Source organism: Myotis daubentonii, chromosome X (assembly GCF_963259705.1).
Source record: "Myotis daubentonii chromosome X, mMyoDau2.1, whole genome shotgun sequence".
NCBI lineage: Eukaryota > Metazoa > Chordata > Mammalia > Chiroptera > Vespertilionidae > Myotis > Myotis daubentonii.
In genome coordinates this window covers 50,634,622-50,661,371 of record NC_081861.1, presented here as the reverse complement: position 1 = coordinate 50,661,371, position 26,750 = coordinate 50,634,622, and the positions used below count along the sequence as shown (strand labels likewise).

Here is a 26,750-nt window from a genome sequence, read left to right as displayed (position 1 = left end):
CAAGTCCTTTGGTTGATCTCTTACCCCCCTACCTCCTGACCCCCACCCTCCCCGGCCTTCCCACTGCAGTTTGACAATCTGTTTGAGGCAGCTCTGCCTCTGTATCTATTATTGTTCAAAAGTTTATAATGGTCTCTATTATCCATGAATGAGTGAGATCATGTGGTATTTTTCCAAGCACCTCCTTCTTTCCTTTGCATATATGCATGTGCCTGTCATGCTCAATGCTGAACCATTCTGAGAGGCAGAAACTGTAAGCACCTGGACCACACTCCACAGTCAGTCTCAAGCACCCTTGGGTCCCTTTTGTGTCATCTATGGTAACTGTTTGACCTCTCCTGATTTCTGCACTGTGAGTACCTGGCACAGTGCCCTGTATAGCTCAGGGGCTGAGCTGATCGAGGAAATGAAAAGGGCCTGAATGGCCCGACACAGGAAAAAGGTAATGGGAAGCCACCAAAGGGCTTTAAGCAAAGAAGGGTTCCAATAAAACCCAAGTTTTCCAAGGCACACTTTGGAGACTAGTTTGGAGAGAAGAATGTCCCAGAGACTGCCTCAGCCAGAGACAAAGGCTGTATGAGCTATGGTGCTGGTGCTGGCAGAAGCCTGGGAAAGGGGAGGGAACCTGAACCACTAGAGTAGTGATGGCGAACCTATGACACGCGTGTCAGAGGTGACACGCGAACTCATTTTTTGGTTGATTTTTCTTTGTTAAATGGCATTTAAATATATAAAATAAATATCAAAAATATAAGTCTTTGTTTTACTATGGTTGCAAATATCAAAAAATTTCTATATGTGACACAGCACCAGAGTTAAGTTAGGGTTTTTCAAAATGCTGACACGCCGAGCTCAAAAGGTTTGCCATCACTGCACGAGGGTCTGGGAAGGGCCTTCACTTCCTTTTTGAGACTGAGCCACCCCCAGCACAGCTTCTGCTTTGCATGGGCTGGGGTAGTTTAGGGGGAGAGGGGGCAACCCTACCTTGCAACAGCCTGAGGCCCCTAAAACTCGCTGCACAGCTGCCAGCTGTCCCTTTTCAGTACTCAACATGCTATAGTCCCTGGCACTATTGCCCCATACCAAAAGCCACTCCTCCATTGCCACGGGGGAGATAATATTCTTTAGGGTTCTGGGGACATGAAATGAAGGAAGGCTTCCTGGAAGAGACTTTACCTGTCCTGGTCCCTGAAGGGCAGATATAAATGGAGGGAACAAACATTCCAAAATAAGCATAGTACAAACAAATGCATGAATAGTAGAGTATCTAAGAGCAAAGACAGTTGTGGGTTGTAATCCCAGCTCAATTAGTTGTGTCATCATAGCCAATTTACACCTCTTTGAACTTCTGTTTAAATTCTTAAAAATCTAGATAATAATATTCCCTCTCCAGGGGCTGGGAAGATTGAATGAAATCATAATAAGCACTAGACACAGTCTAAGCTTTCAATAATAAAAAAACAACGCAATCAACTATAAAGCAATAAATATGAGTCATTTTTTACAAACAATAGTTAACTTTGCCAATATTGGTGAATAATGGGAGAAAAGTTTGGAAAGGTAAATTGAGCCCAAACCAAGATAGGTCTTTAAAAATTAGGAAAATTTTAGAAAAATTAGAATAGAGCAAAGTCAAACTTTGTGTACAGGGGAGAGAGACAGAGAGGTTGCTTTAAAGATGGACAAGTTACTTGGAACTCCTTTGTAATTCATTAATGTCTTGTTTATTGTCTAGCACTCTGAGCTTCATGAGCTATGGATCAAGTCTATTTTGTTCACCACTCTATATTTAGAACCTTGCACAGCGCCTGGCCCACAGTATGCACTTAATACATTGAAATAATAAATGAAAATTATTAGGCGGGGGGGGAGGGGGGAGGAGCGGGGGAGAGGGGGAATCAAAAATATCCCAAGATACAAGCATAAATGACAGAAAAAATACATAAGATTGTTAGTACAGAGGAAATAATGAATTTAAATTCTGGACTCTACAAGTTTGAGAAGCCTGTAGTGCCTTGTGGTGTTCATAGCCATATGTGGAATCGGAGCTCAGAGTGGACGGAGGTGGGGGCTCGAGATGTGTCGTTGAGACTCATTTGCATACAAGTAACGATCCACATCACGTAAGAGTACTGCGGCTTTAAGTAGGAGACACGTCCAAAAGAGCCGTTGGAGAGGAGTTCGGAGCGGAGAAGGCAGTCAGAGAAAAGCGGCAGTTAGAACTAGGCAAAAGGAAAGACAGACAAACGGGGTGGGGAAAAAAAAGGTTAAGAATATGAGACGATTTGGAAGAGGCTGGTATCAAAGAGACAGAGGAGGATACCGAGGAAGGAGTGGCCGCGACTATGGCCGTGGCCGCGACTATGGCCGTGGCCACGACTATGGTCGTGGCCGTGACTATGGTCGTGGCCGTGACTATGGTCGTGGCCGCGACTATGGTCGTGGCCGTGACTATGGCCGTGGCCGCGACTATGGCCGTGACCTCGACTATGGCTGGGACCGCGACTATGGCTGGGACCGCGACTATGGCTGGGACCGCGACTATGGCCGGGACCGCGACTATGGCCGGGACCGCGACTATGGTCGTGTTCGCGACTATGGTCGTGATCGTGATCCTGACCGGGAGCAGGAGTGGGAGCAGGAGCATAATCTTTACCGTTCCCGCAACCCTGATCGTTATTATGAGCAGCCACAAGCCAGTTACTCAAGGTAAGACTATATATAGAGATACTTAATTGATTTGAACCCCCAGAAGTTGTTGGCAGCTTTGACATGGGCCGTTTTAAAGGATGCTGGGGAGTAAAGTACGTTTGCAGAGGAAGTTAAATTCGCTTAAGTTTTAATTCCAACTAGTTTATGGCCTGAAGCCGGTTACTTAATTAATGTCTTAACTATAAAATGGAGATAATACGCCATAGTGTTACTGTAACTGAACAAGTAAATATGGGTTAAAATGCTTAGAAAAGTACCTTGCTCGTTGTCACCAGTCAATATATTTTAACTGTTAGCGAATCGGCTGTGGAAGGTGGTGAATGGCGCGGTCGACTAATCTTCATTTTAGGTCTATAAGAATGGGAGAACCGGATGAGCCTTTTCCACTGGATAGTGCAAATTCAAATAGTGAGCAAATTCAAATAGTGAGTTATCATAGGCGTACTACGGAGATGTTGGGGTTCAATACGAGGATCGATTCTTCCAGATTGTTCCAGAACTCTAAAACTTTCTTTGCCAGTCATGCGCAGTATGATTGCGCGCGCTTCAAGTTCCACCCCTTTTTTCCTATAGGCTACAGGTCCTGTATGTCTTTCCTCGGTTTCTCATTGGTCTTCAGCTAGCCTTGGTCCCGCCTCTGAAAGCAAAGAGGTTCCCCCTGTTGGATCCTAGTTCTTTCTGCTTGTCTCCGCGCCTGCGGTAGGAAAAGTAGCAGCATTAGAGTATCTAGTTTACAAAAGCAAAGTGACTTTTTTTCTTCCAAACTAAGTGAAAACCTTGGGCGATTGGGAAGGTACAGTCGGAACTGAAGGGAAGCGGCTTAAGGTTGGAACCATGGGATTCCTTTAAGAACGTACCGAAATACTTCCGGGAGAGAATGGGCGGAGAAAGAATTCCGTATGTTTGGCGGGTTTCACTATCTTCCTTAATATTTGGTCCTCCTACAGCAGAGGGAGCCGGACACGTGAGGAAGTAGTGACGCCGCCACTGCCTCAGGCTGCTTCAAGCTCCCCAATGGCCATGCCTGTGGTGAGTGCCGGGACCGTGGGCAGGGTGCCTGAGCGCGGCAGTCGGGCGGCTGAGGGGAGGGTCGCCGGCCGGGTGGCTGCAGCTCACGTGTTCAAGTAGCGAATCAGGGGCTGGCCCGCCGGGCTCGGGGCGGGGCCCGCTCTCCACAGACCCCCCTCTATTCCTACACCCGCTGCCTGGGACCCCCCAGTTCCCGACTCCCTATTCCCGGGGGCTGTGCAATCTCTTTAAGATGCCAGAAAGGACCCTGAGATGGGAACGGGCGAGAGGCGGGCATGTTGCGGTCTGTGGTTTGTGGCTTGCAAACTCCTTTTTGGATTATCTCCCGCTCTCTCTATATAACTTTTGATCACCTGAGCTAGAAATAAAACTAGTTCTTAATTCAAATAGTAGGCTGGGCTGGGTAAATGGCTAGGGAGGAAGGTGTTTGTTTCCTTTTTTTTTTTTCGGTTTTACAATTCTTTACAAATGCTGGTAAATTTTTATGTAATGTGAGGAAGTTTCCTAAGGACCTAATTTTTCAAGTAGTTCATTGAACTTTATTGTTACTATACATTTTTTTTTCATTCAACAACTCGATTTTGGTTATAACTTCTCTCTTGAAAAAAGAACTCGGCATTTTTCAAATTTATTCAGTGGCAATTCTCTCACCCCCACTTTTTTAAAGTTTCTGGCTGGAACATTTTTATTATGGTGAATGTTTTGTAAAATATTGGAAGCCTAAAGTAAGCACTGAAGTACTAGTTTCCAAGTTAAGATTATAAATTTATATTTGAAGTGAGAAAAAAATGTATCAAATGCACTAATGAGAGATGAGTATGTCCTAAATATATGTACCCAAACATAGTGAAAATTTTAAAAATTGGAAACTTTTGAGCCCTAAGCCTTTAAAATGCCAACATTTATATGGAAGAATGTGGACTGTGTACAGAGCTGCAAAGTGATTGAAATAAATCAGCTTCTGTTGATGATTTTGTGTTTGTGAGCGTTTGGAAGGATGGCAATGTACACTTCTAAAATTTTTCTTGTAGGATTTTAAAACTTATGTAGACCAGGCATGTAGAGCTGCTGAGGAATTTGTCAATATTTACTATGAGACAATGGACAAAAGAAGACGGGTGAGTGTTATAAGCTATATTACTCTTTATTAAATACCATTATTTTTCAATCCAGCCATTCATCTGACTTGCATAAGTGATAACTCTGATATTGAGCAGACTGACATATTTCAGAGGGAAGGAGTGGTGGGAAGAGATTAACCTAAGAATTTATATGCATACATGCATAGCCCATGGACACAGACAATAGTGCCATGAAGGCCTAGGGAGGGGGTGGGAGTGGAGTGGAGGGGGTCAATGGGGAAAAAGGGACAGCTGTGATACTTTCAACAGTAAAGATTATATATATATATGTATACACATATGCATATATGTATATATATCAGCTTTGTGTTTACCTATCTCTGACCTTAGGCAAGTTGCTAACCTCTCTTAACCTCATTTTATTTTTAGAGTGATAAATGGGAATTTAAATACTGCACTTAACAAAGGACCCAACATATATTTATTTAAATATGTTACATTTTCTCAGTCCCAATTAACTTCAGTTTGGTTAAAATAGTATTAGTGCTGGTGAAGGAGTCTGACATTATAGGGAATGTTCCCGGATTTGTCCCTTTAATGGAATATATTAATAGATAATTTTTAAATTAAATCTCACAGCTGTAGCTGACACTCACAAGCATAATCCACATGACTTGGTTACTTTTAGTCTTCCAAAGAACAACTTATCACTTTGTCAGCTTTTTTCATTGTAATTTGTCCCTGAGCCATATCTTCTAAGTAATTGTTTCAGAATATGCTTCAAGCTTGCCTAGGTCTCTTATCAGTATAGGACTGTATTTTAGAGAACTGTCTCAAAAATAGTTAGCAGGCACAGAAGCTAACATCTTATATCTAAAAATTTATTTTTTAAGGCAGAAGATAAAAGAAGTCCCTGGTACTGATTTTTTATGACATGAGACCAGGGACAAGGGATGTGACAATGGATGTTTATTGTACCTTCCTGCTTTCAAAAATAAAGTAGCAAAAAAAAAGGCAGAGTCGAGATATATGTTGGCCTTTAAATCCAAGATAAATTTTAGAATTAAGCAAATAATGAGTCCTGTGACACACTAAACTGCTATGACTAAAGAGTTTACTGAATTTTGCCTTAGTGAAGCTTTAATTTGACTTATAAAAAACTGTTTTAGCAAGTACTGGTGATTCTTTTGAATTAAATATGCTGTTTGAGTACTAAAAACAACCCATTCTTCCTAACATAACATTAAATGGCTCAGACATGAAATGACTCCATGTATATGAACACTAGGATTAAAGTGTACAGGTAGGGCCTGATGGAAGACAACTTTGTTAATTCTCAGAAAAAGAAGAGAGACTAAAACTGGTTTGGGTTGTAGGTGCTTGAAACTTGTGACCATTTAATTCATTTAAATATAGAAAGCAAATTTTAAAAACTCTTCCAGTTTGGATGCAAAGTTTTCTCATTGTGGCTAAAGTAAAATATGAAAAAAGTATATTTAGCTGCCTAGTTTATTAAGAGTAAACCTTGTTCATGTTTTCCAGTGCAAGGGGGCAGGGGAGTAGAGATGGAGATAGAACTATGAAAATGTTTGTATATTACCTGTATGTAACCTTTCAGTTCATTTCTGTTAAAATGCCTTCCCAGAAACAAAACTATTTTCACTTTTCTTTTATCTTTTTTTTTTAGGCACTGATCCGGCTGTATCTGGACAAGGCCACTTTAATATGGAATGGAAATGTTGTTACAGGGCTGGACGCCTTAACTAATTTTTTTGAGGTGTTGCCTTCTAGTGAATTCCAGGTTAATATGTTAGATTGCCAACCAGTTCATGGTAAGAGCAAGGTCTTTCAAGGTGTTTATTTTGTTTTATTTTAGTGAGCACTGAGTTATCAAATTAAACTTTTGGTATCCTTTTAGACCCATCTCACTCCAACAGATCATTAGTATGTTTTGGTGGATTGTGTGATTATAGTTTATTAATAGTTATGTGAGAAATTGAAGCTAAATGTGATTTCTATTTATGGGAAATAATAATCTATTTTCTCTAAATAGTTGCCTCCTATGCCTTGAACTGTCTCCAAAAAATTATGTCCCTAATAAATGTGTTTTATTATCTTACAATTTATTAAAATTTCACAGAAGAAACTTTTTACTCTGTTACGTGAAAGGATTTTTGGCAACACAGAATTAGATTTAAGATAGGCTGATGCCATTTACAAGATTAACCTCTAGGTGGTTCCTAATTTTCTTTAGTAGGTTAGGGTGATTTCTTTTTCCTTTACAGTTAGACAGCTGTAGCTTAAGCAAAACACGAAAAAGCTCTGTTAGAAACCCAATGAAATATTAGTAAATATAAGCTCTTTATTTTGAAACTTTAGAGTACCCAGAATCTTTCTGAACAGAAAATAATTTTAGTATCTTTGAAATGATTATTTAGTTTTTTGGCTTTGAGTGTACATGCTTAAGAGTATGCTGTAGCCAGGACCGGTTTGGCTCAGTAGATAGAGCATCGGCCTGCAGACCAAGGGGTCCCGGGTTCGATTCCGGTCAGGGGCATGTGCCTTGGTTGCGGGCACATCCCCGGTGGGGGGCGTGCAGGAGGCAGCTGATCCATGTTTCTCTCTCATGGATGTTTCTGGCTCTCTATCCCTCTCCCTTCCTCTCTGTAAGAAATCAATAAAATATATTTTAAAAAAAAAGAGTATGCTGTAAGTAAAGAAAGTTTATGAAATCTTTTTAAGTGTTAAATTATGAGCAATGTCTTTTAAGCCTGAAAATCTGCTTATTTAGATATAGAAACTAACCTTTTCTTTTTGTGTGTGTGTGTAAAGAGCAAGCTACTCAGTCCCAGACTACAGTTCTTGTTGTGACCAGTGGAACTGTGAAGTTTGATGGAAACAGACAGCACTTCTTCAATCAGAATTTCCTGCTGACTGCTCAAACTACTCCTCACAACACTGTGTGGAAGATTGCAAGTGATTGCTTCCGTTTTCAAGATTGGGCTAGTACTAGATAAAGGGACGAAAGTCCATTCTCCTTTGGTCCATTAGTTTCAGCAACAGTTTATGTGAATTAATTCATTTCATTGTAGCTTTAATTCCTAGCAGCACCATTTCTAGCAGCTGCCAGTTTGGGTTATTGCCCTTAAGAGCTTTAATGATAAATTTTTACATGCCTTACATACATTTCACTAATAACATACCTACAGTAATATTATAAACACATGATCTCTGTACTAACATACTCACTGTGAGCCCAACCTATCGCAAAAATGAAATCCTTTTATAATACTATCTACAGGATATCAGCACAGCATAATTCTCTGGGAGGAAGTAGAGTATTTTTTTGGTTAATTTAATTTTGTAATAGAACACATGTATTTTCAGTAAACACCGGTAATGCAATTTAAGTATAAGGCTTTTTCAAATAAGTTCAAATGAAAATATTACTACTTTTGGTTTCCATAACTACTCTGACATATTAGAATCACAGATAGAGATGTTCAGTGTTATCTAATGTTTTCTATGTTGACATGTTCTTATGAAGTGAATTAATATACTAGAGAGGTATAATATATTCTTAGTTGATACCTGGGTATTGGATATATTCAGTGACTTACAAGCAAAACTTGTTATAAAGATTTTTCATGGCAGCTCCACATTTATAACTTTAGGTAATGAATGTTAGTGGGTCACGTAGCTTTAATGGGAGAGTAGGGAGTGAGAAATATAGAGATCCAAAGTTGGCCAAAAATTAGAAGGGGTGGCCACATGATAAATTTTTGGTACTTGTTTTCTACCTCCTAAAAATGTAGCCTATTTTTAGGGTTTAAGTCATTAAGATAAGTATCACTGCCAAATGGTCACGAGTGTCACTTTTGTTCTAAAGATTACTTTTAAAGGTTTTTCCAGTTCACCTCATACTTATCATCAATATATGTCTCAATTTATTCAAGAACTTATGGAGGTAAAATGTCAGCAATAAATCGGATCCTGCAGCAGGGTCTAACAGGAAAGTTGGAAACAAAGCCATTGTTCTCTCTTTGGGACACCCTTAACTTCTAAGTCTTCCATGTGAACTTCAGGCCAAAAATCTCCTATGTATTATCCACCCCCAAAGTAAGTGATTTCTTTCCTGTGTTTTACACTGTGAACTACATTGTCTTTTTTGCTCATTAATGCTAAAATTATTTAATTTTAGGATTTGTTCTTTTATATGGCATTATGAGCAAATAGATTTTTTAAAAAACATGTTCTAGTTATGTAGTTAAGTCTTTGTCTTTTAAACAAGAAAATAGAGAACAGCAGATCTTCATTAGCCCATAAACTTCAAGAGAACAAAGTATTCATTTTATGTCTCAGCATCTAAAGAGAAAGAAATATAGCTTTAGTTTTTGGTTAAATTTTAAATATTTTTTTCATTCTTGAATTTGTTGTTTTAATGTTTTTAAGCTAGATGTGCCAGTTTTGTTTGTATATTGCAGCTCAAAGTTAATATTTCTTATCACTTCTTTTGAAAACCAGTAATTCATTTACTCTTCCCCCAAACAACACATTATATTTCTGACATATTAACAAAATAGAATTAAATAGAAGGAGGGAGTGCAATTGGAATTTGACCACTCCTTGTTATAGTACTAACCAAAACTTATACTTTATTTAAAATGAACTTACTCTGATTTTGGATTGGCTTTTTAAAGACCACAGCTTTAACAGCAGTAGTCAGAGTGCCCAAACACTGCCCTTTCCTTTGTGGAGAGCAGTCTTAAGTAAAGCTGCATATAACTAGCAATAAGTAAATTGAATGGTTGTATACTATTCGTGAACTGAATGTTTGGAGACTTGTGTATGAACTGTTTTTTTTTTCAAATTCTGTATAACTTTTAAATGGCTGGAACTACTCATATATGGACTAGACTATATTTTTGACATGCACATATTTTTGTAACTTGAAAAAAAAATAAAGTTTGTCTTGACAAGTTTTCGCAAGCTCGTTTTAAGGTCTTTTTATTTTTTTAAGGCTCCAGAACAGGTAATAGTTTCTTTATAATATAAGGTTTTTCAAATTTAAAAAGTTATAATGTTGAAAACAATGTTTGACAACTTGGACATTGTCTTTTCTCCAGCCCACCTGTTGTTCCTGTTTTTCTACCAATTGTTCACATTCCCAAAATTACCCATTTGAGGTAGCAGTGAAGTTTCTGGTAAGACACTGAAATTTTAACTTTGAACAACTAGCTAAATGCTATGTTTGGTAGGCAGTGAAACCAAAAGACAGTTGGTTTCCAGAAAGTATGGTTCCATTAACTTTAATTCTACATTAAAAATATGTCAACAGCCATTTGGAAAGGAGTGAGGAGAGGCAATAGCCCATAAAATCAACTACTGTATTTAATGTCTTCAAAGGTGCATACATTTTTCACAATTTAATATCCTTGAAATTGATATGAATCATAAGTTGATGCAAAATCACAGTTGAATCAGCTTTTTTTTTAGAGGAAAGGGTAAGAGATACACCAAGTGAGAGAAATATTGATTGGTTGTCTCCTGCACGCATCCTAACCAGGGATTGAACCAGCAACATGGGTATGTGCCCTGACTGGGAATTGAACCAGCAACCTTTTGGTATCCAAGAGGACTTCAACCAACTGAGTCACACTGGCCAGGGGACTAATCAGCTTTTTTCCCCTCTCTTCTCTGTGGTACATAAAATACTATTGAGTCTTATAATCGATGTCATCTTACATTCTTACATTGGTGAAATACATTGACTTAGGTCTGAATTTGTAGGCATTAGTAAAAGTAAAAGCCTATAAGCTTAAGAGGCTAGTAATTCATTACTCAAACTCTGTCACCTAGTTATTTATATTTTACTAAAGGCCCGATGCATGAAATCATGCATGGGTGGGGTCCAGCCAGCCTGCCCTGATGGGGACCCATCGGCCGGGCCGGTTGGGGGAGAGGGGCCGTGGGAAGTTGGCCAGTGGGGCCAGCCGAGACGAGGACAGTTCCCTTTGTGGTTGGTGTGATTCTCTTATATTTGATTTCTACTTTCCGAGACTGAACCTGGGTTTTCCTGTCACTCCTTGACTTCATTCGTGTGCTTTTGATTTGGGTGTGGTAACCTCACTTGGATGTTTAGAGCTCCTGTCTTTGAGCTGCTGTGTTGGTTACTGCATCTTTCCCCCGCCCCTTCCTCTTTCCCACCCCCTTCCTCCCCCCCACACACCCTGCTTCCTCTGGCCAGGTTTATTGAGTCAGTAGGTGACTCAACCTGAATGTTGACAGATTAATCAAATCTGGGCATTTATTAATTTGGCTCACAACAAAGGTGTTGGGGGCCAATCAGCTGGGCCAGCCAAGGGGAGGTGGAGGGGCACTTGAGGCCTGGATCAAGCTGGTTGGCTGCTGCAGTGCACGTCATAGCCACCGGTCGTTCTGGTGTTTCACTGTTCCGGTGTCTGGGCTTTTATATATATATAGACTAGAAGGCCCGTGCACAAAAATTTGTGCACTGGCAGGGGAGGGGGGTCCCTCTGCCCAACCTGTGCCCTCTCACAGTCTGGGACCCCCTTGGGAGATAACCACCTGCTGGCTTAGGGCCGCTCCCCGGGTGGCAGATGGCACGCCCAATCCCTCAGTGTCCGCCCCGTCTCCCCCGGTAGCAGATGGCAGGCCCGGATCCCACGCTGGGGCGAGCGGCCGCTCAGATCGTGCTGCCGCCCATCCCGCCCAAAACACTGCAGGCCCAGATCCTGTGCTGGGGCGGACAGCAGCTCGGATCACACTGCCACTCACCCCGCCTGCCCTGCCCATCCTGCCCAAGACACGGCAGGCCCGGATCCTGCGCTGGGGCGGACAGCAGCTCGGATCACACTGCCACTCACCCCGCCTGCCCTGCCCACCCTGCCCAAGACACGGCAGGCCCGGATCCTGCGCTGGGGCTAGCGGCCGCTCAGATCATGCTGCCACCCGCCCCATCCTCCACACACACGGCAGGCCAGGATCTTGAGCTGGGGCAGCTCAGTGGGATCTGCCTGCACTATGCAATTTAGCCGCCATATTTGTTGGCAGTTAATTTGCATAACGTGCTGATTAGCCAATGGGAGGCATAGCGAAGGTATGGTCAATTACCCTTTTTGTCTTTTATTAAATTAGATGACTAGCTCATGGCTGGAAGAGCCACGGACTTCATTTATAAGCATGCATGTGACTTGGTGAATAGGAGTCATATTTTCTTAGATTTTGAAAACTACCTAAAATGTATGCTGTGTTTAAAAAGATAGTCCTAATGACGTTAAAGGGTAAATGCAGTGTTTTGGAAAGGAGCAAAGTCAAAACCAAGAAGATAGCATGATTTCTTTAATTCTGCAATGTTGCTGGATTTACTTGCCTGAAACTAGTTAGGCAGGAAATTTAACAGAGGGGGTTTCATTTACTGATTTTTGGTAAAATGATTTATTACAGGGTAGAAAAGATAAGTATAGATATGCTTTAAGCATAACTTTAACACATTTAGGGGAAAATGATAGGGCTTTTTGATTTAGCAGTTAGCTCCATACAATAAAAATATTTCACCAAAACACATGCTATGAAACTCTGCTGCATTCTATTAATTTTTATCCTTTGCCAAATGAAAAGATTTCTCAGTGTCTTATCAGCAGGCTTTATACTTCATCCTTGCTTCCTAGAAAAGCACTTAAAAGGGCAATGTTGAATATTATTGAAATAATGTGTTAGATGGAGGGTCTTAGGATATAATGTAGATATGGGATTGAGGTGTATGCATCCTCTATATTAAGTGGCTTTCCAAAGTTTTGCTTTATCCCACAGAAGTATAAAAGGTTATCATAACCCAGCCTGGCTGGTGTGGCTCAGTGGTTGAGTGTCAACCTATAAACCAGGAGGTCACAGTTCGATTCCTAGTCGGCATATGCTCAGGTTGCAGGCTCAATCCCCAATTTGGGGCATGCAGGAGGCAGTCGATCAACGATTCTTTCTCATCATTGATGTTTCTATCTCTGTCCCTCTCCCTTCCTCTCTGAAATCACTAAAATATATATTTTTAAAAAGGTCATTACCCACTATGTAGATGCATACATATAACTAATAAAAAATGTACGTGCAAAGTAAAACTAATGATACTACAGTTGACCCTTGAACAAGATGGGGGTTAGGGGCACCAACCTATCCACCCCTCCCTGCACAGTCAAAATTCCATATATAACTTGACTCCCCCAAAACCTAACTAATAGCCTAGCCTACTGTTGACCAGAAGCCTTACTGATAACAGTCAACACATTTTGTATATGTATTATGTACTATATTTATACAATAAAGTAAGCTAGAGAAAAAATGTTTAAAAAATCATACAGAAAATACTTTTATAGCACTACTGTATCGATACTGTAAGTTAATATATAAAAGCCTAAGCAACCATCCAACCATTCGACGTCTGACTGGTAGCTATGATGCACACTGATGACCAGGGGACACATGCTCAATGCAGGAGTTGCTGAGCTTCAGTGATTTGGCAGCTGCACTTCTCAGGTGACGCACCCGGAACCAGAGAGGAGGGAGCCCGAATCCATGATGCATCACCTGAGAACTGCACTCTCACAATCTGTGACCCCTCTGGGGATGTAAGAGAGCCGGTTTCAGCCCAATCCCCACAAGCCAGGCCGAGGGATCCCCACTGGTGCACGGATTGCACCAGGCTTCTAGTCTGTTTATAGGATGAAAAAATTCACATATAAGTGGACACATGCAGTTCAAACCTGTGATGTTGATGTTCAGTGGTCAACTGTATTTGCAATATCTTTCTGGCATTTTCTTTTTTTTAATATATTTTATTGATTTTTTTTACAGACAGGAATGGAGAGAGATAGAGAGTTAGAAACATCAATGAGAGAGAAACATCGATCAGCTGCCTCCTGCACACTCCTTACTGGGTATGTGCCCACAACCAAGGTACATGCCCTTGACCAGAATCAAACCTGGGACCCTTGAGTCCACAGGCCAATGCTCTATCCACTGAGCCAAACCGGCTAGGGCCCACTGAGCCAAACCAGTTAGGGCAGGCATTTTCTATTTTATTAATTTTTATTTATTTATTTTTCCTTTATTAAACTTTATTTTTTATTGCTTAAAGTATTACAAAGGGTATTACATATGTGTCCTTTTTTTTCCCCGCCCTTGACAATCCCCTGGCCTCCCCTACCCCCCAGTGTCTTATATCCATTGGTTATGCTTATATGCATGCATACAAGTCCTTCGGTGGATCTCTTACCCATCTCCCTCCTGCCCCCCAACCCTCCCCAGCCTTCCCGCTGCAGTTTGACAATCTGTTTGAGGCAGCACTGCCTCTGTATCTATTACTGTTCAAAAGTTTATAATGGTCTGCATTATCCATGAATGAGTGAAATCATGTGGTATTTTTCCTTCATTGACTGGCTTATTTCACTTAGCATAATGCTCTCCAATCTATTTTATTAATTTTTAAATGCTGGTTATAGCCTGCTGAGTTGATTTTTACAACTTCCTAATGGATAGTACTAGCAATTTGGCAAACACAAAAATAGAGTAAGCATAATACTTTAACTATCACTTTCTAGTAGGAGCAAAAGGTTGGCTTCAAAATGTGGTGCCATGTGTCAGCGATATTCCCCTGACTTAGAAATGATCAAAAGCTTCCTCCTCTCAGGTGTATCATATTTATGGAGGACCATGAAAGGCAATACTGTTTTCCTCTCATTCCTTATCTTGATTCTGAAGTTCAGAGTTAAGAAATCAAATGTTTATTTGATCTTTAGGCAGAATCTGGGAATAGAATGTGTGGCAATAAAGAGTTGAAACAGGGAGGAAATGTCCTATTTCAGATGTCTGAGCAGATCATTGAGAAGTCATTCCAGCAGAACCACATTTGAACACGGTTTGATACCACATAAAATGTATTTTGGTCTAATGTAGGTCAATTTCATGCGGGTTTTTTTTTTTCCTTTCCTATTTGGGAACTCCAAGATTCTACATACCAACCCTCCTGGTTTAACAAATGCTGGGTGGTCTCTAAATCCTGGTCCCCACCCCAAGGAGATCTGTATCCTAATGCCATTCGGCCCCTGCTGTGCATTGTGACCTCTCTCATCAGCTGTTGAATAGAATTTGTTTTATCTGCCCCACCAGATGATTGTGAGAATAAAATAAGACAAATGTAAAAATGTTTTGAAAATCGCAAATTGCTGCACAAATACAATGGTTATATTTTGGGGCTTGCTGACTGGCTGCTCCATCTCCCCAAATTCTGTCTCCTTGAGTAGAATAATGGATAAAGACTGCCACCCACAACCACTCATTCTAAACATTGACACTGCCTTTACACGACTTATCCAGCTCTGCAGAAAGCATAGGATTAGATCAATCCAGATAGAGATGGCTATTTAGCTGTAAAAAGAAATTTGGGGCCTTGAAGGGAAGCAAGGATAACAATTTGCAAATGTATTTTCGAGGGGTCTTTCTGTAACAGAAAAAAATATAGACTGGAGCTTTTTTATTTGAATTCTCTTACTCAAGGACAGGAAATCAATAAGAGGAGCCTGCAACACTTACCAGTTGAAGTTGCTGTGCCTTGGAGCACTGAGCTGCCTGAGTAGCCAACATGCTCCTTTGTTTCTCTGATCTTTTCATGTCATTTCTGGAAGAATCTTTGGAAATGATTTCTTTAATTAGCTCATCTGTCCATCTGTGGCACCCAGAATTCCAAGTGCTCTGGTCCCAATCTCAGAGATAATAATTCATTAGCTTTGAATGTTGCTGGAAAGAAAAGGCAAGCCTAGAAGAAGGGACCAGAGGAGAAATTAGCTGCGGGTTGGGGGTGAATAGTTGGGGAAATAGTGCCTCATAAGCAAAAATATGTGCATGTCAAAAATACAGCCTAGTCCATATACGAGTAGTTCCAGCCATTTAAAAGTTATACAGAATTTGAAAAAAAAAACATTTCATACACAAGTCTCAAAACATTCAGTTCATGAATAGTATACAACCATTCAATTTACTTATTGCTAGTTATATGCAGCTTTACTTAAGACTGCTCTCCACAAAGAAAATGGCAGTGTTTGGGCACTCTGACTACTGCTGTTAAAGATTTATTGAGACATTATAAAGACTTATTGAGACTGATTATAAAGGTATAGTAATTATGACAGCATTAAGCATGATGCGGGGATTGACCAATTGACTAACTGAACTAAATGAGGGCTCAGAAAGAGCAACCATGTCTGCAACAGCAAGGTGGTTTGTGGTATTTTCAAGTCAAATACCATGACTGATAAGTGTTATTTATGGTGTTTTCAAGTCAAATACCATGGCTGATCACACATATATGGAACTGAAGGTTATTGAAGAAGAAGTGATTACTTAATAACTGGTTTGGAACAAGTGGTTATCCATATGCCGAAAAGAAAATAGATCCATCTTATATACCATACACAAAATAAAGTCCAGATGGATTGAAGACTTACACGTGAAACACAAAATTTTTAGGAAAAACCGTAAGAGAATATCTCTGTGACTTTAAGGAAGTAATGGACTTCTTGAATAAAGCGCGCGCGCGCACACACACACACACACACACACACACACAAACACTACTAACCATAAAAAATGACAAATTAGAATACATTAACATTGAGAACGTCTATCTGTCAAAAGAGATCATTTTAAAATGAAAAAAGCTACAAACTTAGAAAACATTTAAAATATATACAACCAAAACAGGATCCCTAACCAGAAATATGAAGCATTTCTACAAATTAAAAAGAAAACAAATGTACAAATGGTCAAAAGCCATACACAATCATTTGCAGAAGAAACATCGATGGCCAGTAAGCTTATGAGAAGATGCTAAACTTCATTAGTGATCAAGTAAAGGCAAATTAAGACCATGATAAAATAATATTTTATGACTATGACAAACATTAAGACATCTGATATACCAAATGTTGAAGAGGATGTGAATAAACAGGAACTCATACATTTCTGCTGTGATTGTCAACAGGAACAATGACTTTGGGAAACAAGTTGGCATAAATTTGTATTTGTATGCTCCACAATTCAGCAATTCCACTCCGTGGTCTGTACTCTTGCACATTTGTGCCAGGATTCAAAATAAGAAATGTTCATATAAGTACTGTTTATAACAGCAAATATTTGGTGGCAACCCAAATATTCAGGGTTTACAGAGAGTGGGATAAGATAGATAGGTGTAAATTACTAATAATGTTCTATTACTTGAATTAGGTGGTAAATTCATGTGTATTTATTTTATTATTATGAATTTTAATATATCTTATGTATAGTTTTATGTACCAAAAAGTATGGTTAAAGAGATGAAAGACTGAATGTGAGCCATACATCTCTGCTAGTATAATGGTTTAGAACTTAGTTCTCTCCTTACTGTGATCTCAGGTTCAATTCTCCATCAAAGTTTAACCTAAACCTCATTTACTGCCCTCACCCTGGTAAAAAAAAAAAAAAATTGTGAGAGGAATTATCTAATTAATTTTCCAATATGTACATGGTTATGGTTTCACTAAAGAAATATTGAAGTATTTGATTATTTATACCTTTATGATGAAACAACCATGTGTGCAACAGAATGGTAGTTTGTGATAGTCTCAGCCTAAATACCATGAGTGATTGGTGGTTTTTTTCTCTCTACTTTCCCAAACTTTATTAAAGAAATAGCAATGATGGTAAATCTATAAAACAGTCAATTTTCTGGAATTTTTCCCTTAAAAACGTGACATTTGATTTCCAAACACATACCAGAGTGTACATGATTCTCAAGGTACACTTGAGAGGTGCTAGGTAGGTGAGAGGCTGAAACCCTGAAATGTTCATCTTCCAACTTTCCCCAATCTGTAGTCTGTTTTGGGTTGGGAAATAATTGTCCAAACAGCTACTATGGCTTCATTCATTTTTGTTTGTAGCTCTCTGAGCTCTTCTGTATGCAGCAATCATAGAAATTGAGCAGCTTTAGCAAGAACTGCATCTCCGGTGTCAAAACCAAGAATATGCTATTTAAAGCAACAGGCAACCTCTCTTGTTTGATTTGTTTTAGCAACTGCATCCTGTGTCAGGCACTCCTGGACCAAAATGCGAATTGCCTTAAGCATTACCAAGTAATCATCATGACACAGAATCTGAACATTAGTTAAAGCCATTCCACCAGCCTTAAAATCAAAATTATTTACTTCCAGTCCTGGCTGGTGTGGCTCAGTTGGTTAAGCTTCATCTCATGCACCAAGAGGTCACTGGTTTCAGGCTGGATCCACAGTAGGGAGCATGCAGGAGACAGACCATGGATGGTTCTTTTTCATCAATGTCTCTCCCCCCTTTCTCTCTCTCTAAAATCAATAAAAACATATTTAAAAATTTTTTACCTCCAAAATGATAAATGGCTTTGCATTTTTAGCTACATTGTCAGCATTTTTTTTATATTATCAGGTACCAAGTCCTTGTATTCTTCAGCATTATATCCATATTCAAGTCTAACAGCTACACCAAGAAACCAGTCATCTCTGAGATACATTTCAAAGAACTTGGATCAGTCACTGCTGTGGATATTTCTTAAATTACTTTTGTCTTTAATTTTGTAGTGTCTGATTTTCTGGTCTTCATGGCAAACAATAAAGAAGAAGAAAAAATATTAGAAATATGAACAATCAAATGACAATGAATACATATCTGTCAACAATTGAATCTGAAAAACAAAATAAGCAAGCAAAACACAGACTCATCCTATGTAATAAAAGGCTAATATGCAAATAGACGGAATGGCAGAACAAATGAACAACCCGCCACTTTGACATGCACTGACCACCAGGGGGCGCATGTGGAACATGGCGGGCATTAGCCACTGCGGTATGGTGGAGCAGATGAGCTGGGGCACCAGACCAAGGTGGGGCACAGGTCTCTGTCATTGAGGCGAGCCTCTGGTGGTTACTGAATATTCTTTGCTCCCGCGCGCCGCGATACCACCTGGCACTTGCACCTGCTGCCTGCACTGGCCTCACTCACACCTGCAGCTGGCGCTGGAGCCGCTGCTCGCACCTGCTGACAGCTCCTGGTGCCAGTCCCAATCACTTAGCGCTGTCAGCAGGTGCAAGCGGCGGCTGCCAGCTCTGATGGCCTGTGAGGGCTTCTCCACTCCCCCTCCTCCTGAAGGGCAATCGGAGCAGCAGCCACCACTCACCCGCTGACAGTGCTGGCCCCACTTGCACCTGCTGCTGGTGCCAGCCCCAATTGCTCTGCGCTGTCAGCGGGTGCAAGCGGGGCCAGTGCCATCAGCATTTGGGAGCGGTGGCAGCAGGAGCAGGGCTGCTGGCAGATAGGGGACCAGGGGCTGTGGTGGGAGGGGCTAGGTGGAGGCACAGAGGATGGGCGGAGACCTGCCCCTGTGCCCACTGCAGCCTTGTGGCCCACAGTTCCTTTCAAGTTGCATGAATTCATGCACTAGGCCCCTAGTAGATACAGAAAACATTTTGACAGTTGGGAGGATGGGTGAAAAAGGTGAATGAATTAAGAAGTACAAATTGATTGTCACAGAATAGCCATGGGTATGTAAAGTACAGCATAGGGAATATAGTCAAATATATATATATATATCTCCCTAATATGCAAATAGACCAAACAGCAGAACAACCAAACAACTGAACAACTGGTCGCTATGATGTGCACTGATCACCAGGGGGCGCACGTGGAACATGGAGGGCATCGGCAGCAGGTGGCAGAGTGCGAAACTTGGTGGGCATTGGCCACAGCAGGATGGTTGAGCAGGTGAGCGGGGGTGCCAGACCAAGGCTGGGTGCTGGCTGCTGTCATTGAGGCGAGCTTCTGATGGTTACTGAAAATTCTTTGCTCCCATATGCTGCAGTCACCCTGGGTGCTCACAGCTGCTGCCAGTGCCCACACCCACTGCCAGCACCCAGTGCCGGCCCCGATTGCTCAGCACTGTTAGCGGGTGTGAGCGGTGGCTTCCCGCCCCGATTGCCTCTCAGGGCTTCTCCACCTCACTCTGCTCTTGAGGGGTGATCAGGGCAGCAGCCGCCGCTCGCACCCACTGACAGCGCCTGCCCCAATCGCTCTGCACCATCAGCAGGTGCAAGCAGGGCCAGAGCTGCCAAAGTGTGGGAGTGGCAGCCACAGGGGCTGCTGGCAGATAAGGGACCAGGGGGCACAGCGGGAGGGGCTGGGTTGGGGCACAGAGGATGGGCCAAGACCCGACCTTGTGCCCACCTCAGCCTTGCGGCCCACAGTTCCTTTCAAGGTGCATGAATTTGTGCACTGGGCCCCTAGTATTCCAATAACTATGTATGGAGTCAGATGGGTACGAGATTTATTAAGATGATCACTTAAGTTATATAATGTCTAATCACTGGGGTGTATACTTGAAACTAATAAAATATTGGTTGTCAACTGTAATTAAAAAATTAAAAAATGACTTACAAATAAATAAATTCTGTTTCATTTTTGCAATTGAAGCCAGCAGGGTTGTGGTGGTCAAAGGCGATCAAGCTGCATCAGAACATGGTCCAGACTTCTCACTCTGGTCCTCTGGGCTTCAGCCCAGAGAGAAGAGGCAAGGAGGTGTGGACAGGACAGTGAGAGGGCCTGATCAGTGTTATTTGTGGTATTTTCAACTGAAATACCACTACTGGTCAGTGTTGTGGTCTTTTCAAAATAGTAAATCATTCTTGGTAAAATTTCAAACAAATCATAGCTCAATTCTTTCAATTTATGTGGTAGCTACATTTTTAGAAAATTCAATACATATTGAAACCTTTTTAAAGTTCCATTGTATTTATACTTAACATAGAGTTGGGTTCTGGACTCAGATAATTATAATCAGGCTTTGCACCCACTGGACTATCCAGCAGAATACAGGGTAGGGGAAAATAGGTTTATAGTTGTGAGTTCACAAAACACAGAGTTTATTCTTGTATTATTTCCCATATGAACAACTATAAACCTACTCCTTAGGCCCCACTCCCATTAATAAGGTCTCTCAATCACTGTGACAATCAAAAATGCCCCTAGAGGTTTCTCAATTGCTCCCTAGGAAGAGCAGTATCACCAGAACCACTGCTCTAGTGGGAAAGGATGAGAGTGGAAAACCACTAGTTTTCCAGTGATTCAGGCTCTTATATGATTAAGCCAATAGGCCAGTGATGGCGAACCTTTTGAGCTCAGCGTGTCAGCATTTTGGAAAACCCCTAACTTAACTCTGGTGCCGTGTCACCTATAGAAATTTTTTTGATATTTGCAACCACAGTAAAACAAAGACTTATATTTTTGATATTTATTTTATATATTTAAATGCCATTTAACAAAGAAAAATCAACCAAAAAAATGAGTTCGTGTGTCACCTCTGACACACGTGTCATAGGTTCGCCATCACTGCAATAGGCTCATCAGAAAAGCTTTCACACATAGCTACTGAGGATTGATGTGAAAGAGAAAGAGGGGTTGGGGTGGGGAAAATACTTTTGGTTTAGAAAGATAAAGTGGGCAGGGTCCAGAGGCAGAAGAAGTCAAGAATGGAAGAGAAGCCTCAATGCCAGGTCCCCAAATTGGGAAAGTTATTCAAGACAGTGTGCTGTGAATCTTTGAACTAACACTGTAAAACTCCTCCATGAGGGGTCTACTTACCAGAACCACTTTAAAACCCAAGGAGACCTTGGGACGCTTAATTGCATGGAAGGGAAGAAACCATACCTGTGCTTGAAGTGGGGTTGGGAGGACTGGATCCAAAATATGAGAATACTCCAATGTGGGTCAGTGGAAAATGGACCTCACAGTTACACAGCTTTATTGAATGTGTGAGGATATTGTACCCTGAGCGAAAGGGGCAATGAAGTCAACATGTGGTTTTTCTAGCAATGCCCACAAATGACATTAGAAAGGACTCTACCAGCTTGACTTCTCCTTTACTGATATTTGCACAGAAGTCCCAGTTGTTCACTGACCTCAGCTTCAGGGTACAGGGCAGGGTGAAGAAGGAAACAGGCTTAACAGATATGCAATTGAGCCAAAGGATAAGGCATCTCAGAATAACCTAGCAAGACAAATAAAACACTTGATACAACTGCGGTGCCAGGAGTCAAGGACCGGAGATTGGGTCCAGTTGCAGAACCTGGGCATCCTGCGTCTAAGATAGCCAAGCATTGGAAAGGCACACTGTATGTGGTAGGAAACAAGAATAACTGCCAGTATATAAAGTATAGCTTGGGGGCATCCAGGAATAGGGCTGTCAAGGTAATATATTGTAATAATCATCTGCCCATTAGGCAGCTAAAAGGGAGAGGTCCAGGTAAATACACTATGAGGTCACACTTATTGTCTCATAAGAAATAACTTACAAGTTATGTGAAAAGAAGAAATATGAATCTCTCTTGCAAACCAGGTTGGGGGAAGTGTTGTCAAAAGGAAATCAATCCTTGTAGAATCCCCACACATCAGAGTTCATTCAACCCCACCATTCATAGGATCAAGAGACAATGAGTTTACATATTGTTTGGAGGTGCAAGTTGCAGAGTAATGCATAGGGTTTTATTGCAAATATTTTATCTACTATCGGAAAAACAAACATGCACACATACACACTTGTAAAAATGTAGAGAAAGGTATAAAAGGATATACAACAAACTGTTAACACTGGCTATTTTAGGAGCTTTGATTGGGGATAAAGTGATGTATATTTTTCTTCATATACCTCTGTATTACTTGTTAAGCTATCTTGTGAAAACAAATTTTATTAACGCTGATAGAAAGACTTATGATTGCCCCTCCCCTATGAAGATTCAGCAGAAATTGGACAGAGGAGGGAAGTCATTGACATTCAGCAAACAACGGAGGCAGAGAAGACATGGGACATGATCACTTCTGTAGGAGGGGTGGGACATGTCCCCGGAAAAGGGGAAGTAGGGACATGGGGGAAGAAAAGGGTAAAGGGAGAAGCCTTATAGAGGGCATAAAGAAAGGGGGCAAATCAGTGAAGAATGACCATCCACCAGAGTCCTGGAGAGCTTCTATATGTCATGCCCCCAAGAACCAAGGCAGTGAAGCCTTGTACCTTTCTAAGGGAATGAGGTAGCTAGGCTATGGGCACAATGCCTATCCTCACCTTCAACTTGGTGTGATTTTGGATCAACCACCTGAGCCTGAAACTACTTGAATCTCCTTCAGAGTCCAAGGTATATGGTATACCCTAGAGCAGTGGTTCTCAATCTTGGCTGCACATTAGAATCACCTGGGAATCTTTTCAAAATCCTGATTTCTGGGCCTCATCCTCCAGAAATTCTGTTTCTTTGTTAGGGGGCGAGGCCACAACATTAGTAACAAAGAAACAGAATTTCCGGAGGATGAGGCCCAGAAATCAGGATTTTGAAAAGATTCCCGGGTGATTCTAATGTGCAGCCAAGGTTGAGAACCACTGCCTTAGAGAAAGGCAAAACATGGCAGCAGAACAGGGTGCCAAAGAGAGAAATAGCTGCCTTACTCCCTCCATGGGTATCAACAGCACTCTCATTGTGGACTATGTGGTAGCAAGGAGTACCTACCAGCAAACGGCTGTGGGCAACAGGGTTTCAAGGATAATCCACCGTGGATGACGATCCAGCTGGAGAGACAGTAAGGTTCATTTCCCCTGCTTTTCATACCAATAGTTGCTAGAGACTCCCCTTGAGGGTCAGAAAATAGAAGGGACCACCACCCACATGTGAGTGCATCCAAAGCAGACCAGATCCCTAAGTACCTCCTACATTATCAAAGAATGGTCTGTTTTGGCATGGTTCCAATGTGTTTTTATTTATTTTTTATTTTTTAATTTTTTTATTTTTTTTGGTTGTCTGAGTGCTGGAATCCGTAGCACTTTTTATTATATATACTCGTCTGTGTTTTTCCAAGTCTTTGGCAATCGGCATTGACAAATATAGGGAAAGGAATCATTTTCAAAGACCATGTTTAAACCGAGTGGATGCACACGACATTGATTGACAAGAGGGGCGGGGCAGGGGGCAGCTGAGGAGGGAGCCCTCTTATGCTTGTACCTGATTTGTACCAGCCTGGGGAGGCCTTTTCAAAAATAAGTAAGTGAAGGTCTTTTACAAGGAAATAAGCCCAGGCACTGAGCATGCCTGAGGAAGCCAGGTAAGTACCTTCATTGCCGAGGGGGGCTCTGGGGCCAAAGCCACTGCCAGTACCCAGGACCCGGCTTGTTATGGGCGACGGCTCAGTACACGTGGGGCCTCCAGCCCCTGGGGTCAGGGGTGGGGCCCTCTCCTGCCGACACTGTTTCCCAGGGGAAAGGCAGGCTGGCTGAGGGGGGTGGGGGGGGTGGCTTCAGTGGTCATTGGTGTGGGACCTCTGATCCCTGTGCCCCTGGGCCTGGCAGAGGGCCACCCCACACGGGTAACCCTGTCACCTTGTCTGATAGGAGAACCATCCAGATGGGCCACCCTGCCCAGCCCTGGAGCAGCACAGAAGGGATGGAGGCAGGCGGCCACCCTGGGCCCAGGCTGCTGGAGAGCAGTGTCTGTGAGACCAAAGGCTCCGTCCTTCCTGAGGCACCTGGGGTTCAATCCACTCCCCAGTTTTCTGTGCACATGGAGGTGTGGGGTCAGACCATCCTGGGCAGGAGGGCACCCGCCCCTCCCCCCCCCACACACACACTCCCAGAGCTGTGGAGCAGCGCCCCCTGGAGGCTCAGGGAGGCGGAGCAGCACCCCCTGGAGGCTCTGGGAGTGGAGCAGCGCCCCCTGGGGGCACAGGGAGGCGGAGCAGCGCCCCCTGGGGGCACAGGGAGGCGGAGCAGCGCCCCCTGGGGGCACAGGGAGGCGGAGCAGCGCCCCCTGGGGGCACAGGGAGGCGGAGCAGCGCCTCCTGGGGGCACAGGGAGGCGGAGCAGTCTGGAAAGGTGGCAGTCAGGCAGGGAATGCCCAGCTTCCTTCCATTTTAAAGTCACCCACCCCCTGCCTTCCTTTGTCCCTGTTGTTGGGTGTGCACGCCTCCCGGGTTAGAGATCTTTCCAGGAATCGGAGGGGAAAGGCTGTTCAGAAACCGTGTGGGCTCTGCAGACGGGGAGCTGCGGGTCTGAAGGCAGGACAGTGTGTGGGGACCAGCATGGTGAGCTGCACAGCGTCCGTCCACTCCAGGTGCCTGACGATGGCCGTGACCTGGTTGAGCAGCTTCTCCTGCTCGGCGGGCGGCAGCTCCATCAGGATCTGAGGGACCCGCTTAAACTGCCCGCTGGTCATCCAGGCCCCTAGGAGCCCCCCGACAGCGCCCCCAACGGCCAGTCCCGGCGGGCCCCCGACCAGGCCCCCGACGAAGGCCACGGCGCCGGTGACCAGGGCGCCCCGCCCCGCGTGCTTGACGGCTGCCTTCATCTTCCTCGCCTCCGAGAGGGAGCACAGCGGCTTCATGGCCTCCTCCACCATCAGGGGCATCGCGTGCCCCGCCGGCCTGGGATGGCGGGGAGAGCGCGCCGGCACCGGCCACGCAGGACGTCACGCACCGCTGCTCCGGGCCGCGCAGCGAGTGACGGGCCTGGCGCCGGGTCCCCGCGGGGCGCTGGGTGCGGCCGGGGTCAGGCGCCCGGGGCCACCCGCGCCCCAATGTGTTTTTAAATGTGGTTTTTAAAAGTTAATAATGTCATGTATCAGTTCAGTAATTTTCCCCAAGTAAAGGATGCTTAGAATTATTGGAGGGGGGGGGGAATGCTTTTTAAAACCAGACACCTGGTCCCCAGCCCTACATAAGAATCCCTGCCTTTTCAAACCATTGATATGAGTAGAAGTGTGTCATAGCACTCAGATGTCTAGGGACAGAAGTGAACAAATACAAAGCTGAGAACCACCCTTATAGTCCAGTATTTCTCAAAGTGTAGTTTCCAGATCAGGAGAATCAGCATCACTTGGGAGCTGAGTAGAAATGCAAATTATCAGGCCCCACTCCAGACCTTACTGAATCAGAACCTCTGGGGATGGGAACCAGCAATTGGTTTTAACAAACCTTCCAGGGGGTTCTGATGCACTCTCAAGTTTGAGAATCACTTCTCTAGCCAAATCAAAGCCTTTAAAAATTATCACCCTCCTTCGCAGATAACCCACCTTTCCCACCTCCCTATAAATAATTGAACCCATTGGACCACCTCCTCTTGTTTAACTATCTCATCCCTGGTTTCTCTAATGCCTTCTGTTTTTTATTTTTCCTTCAATGTTTCTTATCCTCTTCCCTTTTGCAAATGTGAATGTATTCCCAATGTCCAACCATCTGCCCCTACATCCTTCCTTCTCCATTCTTCTCTTTCCATTCCATCATGATTTCAATGATCATTTCTAAGTTGATGCAGCTTGACATCTAAGCCCTCTATGGCTAAACACCTATAAGCTAATATCAAACAGTTTTCCACCAAGTGTATATCCAGTCACTGCTTCAGATTCAACATGCCCAACCTTCCCCAGTCTCCATGGGGAGACAGGTCATGTTTATTTTGATGGCTCCTTATCTCTTCTCACCTAATGCATCTATTTAGGGTTTCTTCACAATGTCTCCTATTTCTTTTCACTACTCAAGTCTAAATTTTCAACATCTCCTACTTGAACTTCCTATATGATCTTCAAGATCTTTTTCAGTCTCTCCTCCTTCAATCCCTTCCAAACTGCCAAACAGCTGTTCATAATAACATTGTTTGCATCATATTACCTCTCTGCTCAAAAATCTTTTGATAGCTTCCTATTATTCACTGCTTCAAATCTAAATTGCTGTTTGTTAAGACCCAGCACAATCTAGCCTTTTTCTTTTCACCCATCCATCCTTCATTATGTGATCATGTTCATATTGTTGGTGTCATATTGTAGGAGCCACCTA

General features: G+C 42.7%; 2 protein-coding genes, 1 long non-coding RNA gene and 1 pseudogene across 6 annotated transcripts; 1 reads left to right on the top strand and 3 right to left on the bottom strand.

The window, feature by feature from the left end:
• Positions 1 to 1,887: 1,887 nt before the first annotated feature.
• On the bottom strand, positions 1,888 to 3,665 carry LOC132225214 (uncharacterized). Of its 2 annotated transcripts, none has more exons than XR_009450818.1 (3): positions 3,489 to 3,665; positions 2,970 to 3,406; positions 1,888 to 2,222 (listed from the first exon to the last, which is right to left on the bottom strand). It is a non-coding gene; the product is annotated as an uncharacterized LOC132225214 (long non-coding RNA). The 2 variants fall into 2 exon arrangements; XR_009450817.1 differs by having other exon boundaries at positions 1,888 to 2,138.
• On the top strand, positions 3,433 to 9,807 carry NXT2 (nuclear transport factor 2 like export factor 2). 3 transcript variants are annotated; one of them, XM_059680502.1, is made up of 5 exons: positions 3,433 to 3,537; positions 3,660 to 3,741; positions 4,773 to 4,859; positions 6,511 to 6,655; positions 7,656 to 9,807. In XM_059680502.1, exons 2-5 carry the CDS (start codon positions 3,727 to 3,729, stop codon positions 7,838 to 7,840), a joined length of 432 nt encoding a protein of 143 aa, XP_059536485.1. In that variant the 5' UTR covers positions 3,433 to 3,537; positions 3,660 to 3,726; the 3' UTR covers positions 7,841 to 9,807. The 3 variants fall into 3 exon arrangements, with proteins under 3 accessions (XP_059536485.1, XP_059536484.1, XP_059536486.1); XM_059680501.1 differs by lacking the exons at positions 3,433 to 3,537; positions 3,660 to 3,741 and adding an exon at positions 3,879 to 4,024; XM_059680503.1 differs by lacking the exons at positions 3,433 to 3,537; positions 3,660 to 3,741 and adding an exon at positions 4,181 to 4,466.
• Positions 9,808 to 17,716: 7,909 nt separating this feature from the next.
• Positions 17,717 to 20,410, bottom strand: LOC132223489 (RNA transcription, translation and transport factor protein-like; annotated as a pseudogene).
• A 3,323-nt stretch (positions 20,411 to 23,733) lies between these two features.
• On the bottom strand, positions 23,734 to 25,472 carry LOC132223864 (protein C19orf12 homolog). The gene has a single exon (XM_059678901.1). The coding sequence runs from the start codon at positions 25,325 to 25,327 to the stop codon at positions 24,932 to 24,934; it is 396 nt and encodes a 131-aa protein (XP_059534884.1). The 5' UTR covers positions 25,328 to 25,472; the 3' UTR covers positions 23,734 to 24,931.
• Between the last annotated feature and the right edge of the window lie 1,278 nt (positions 25,473 to 26,750).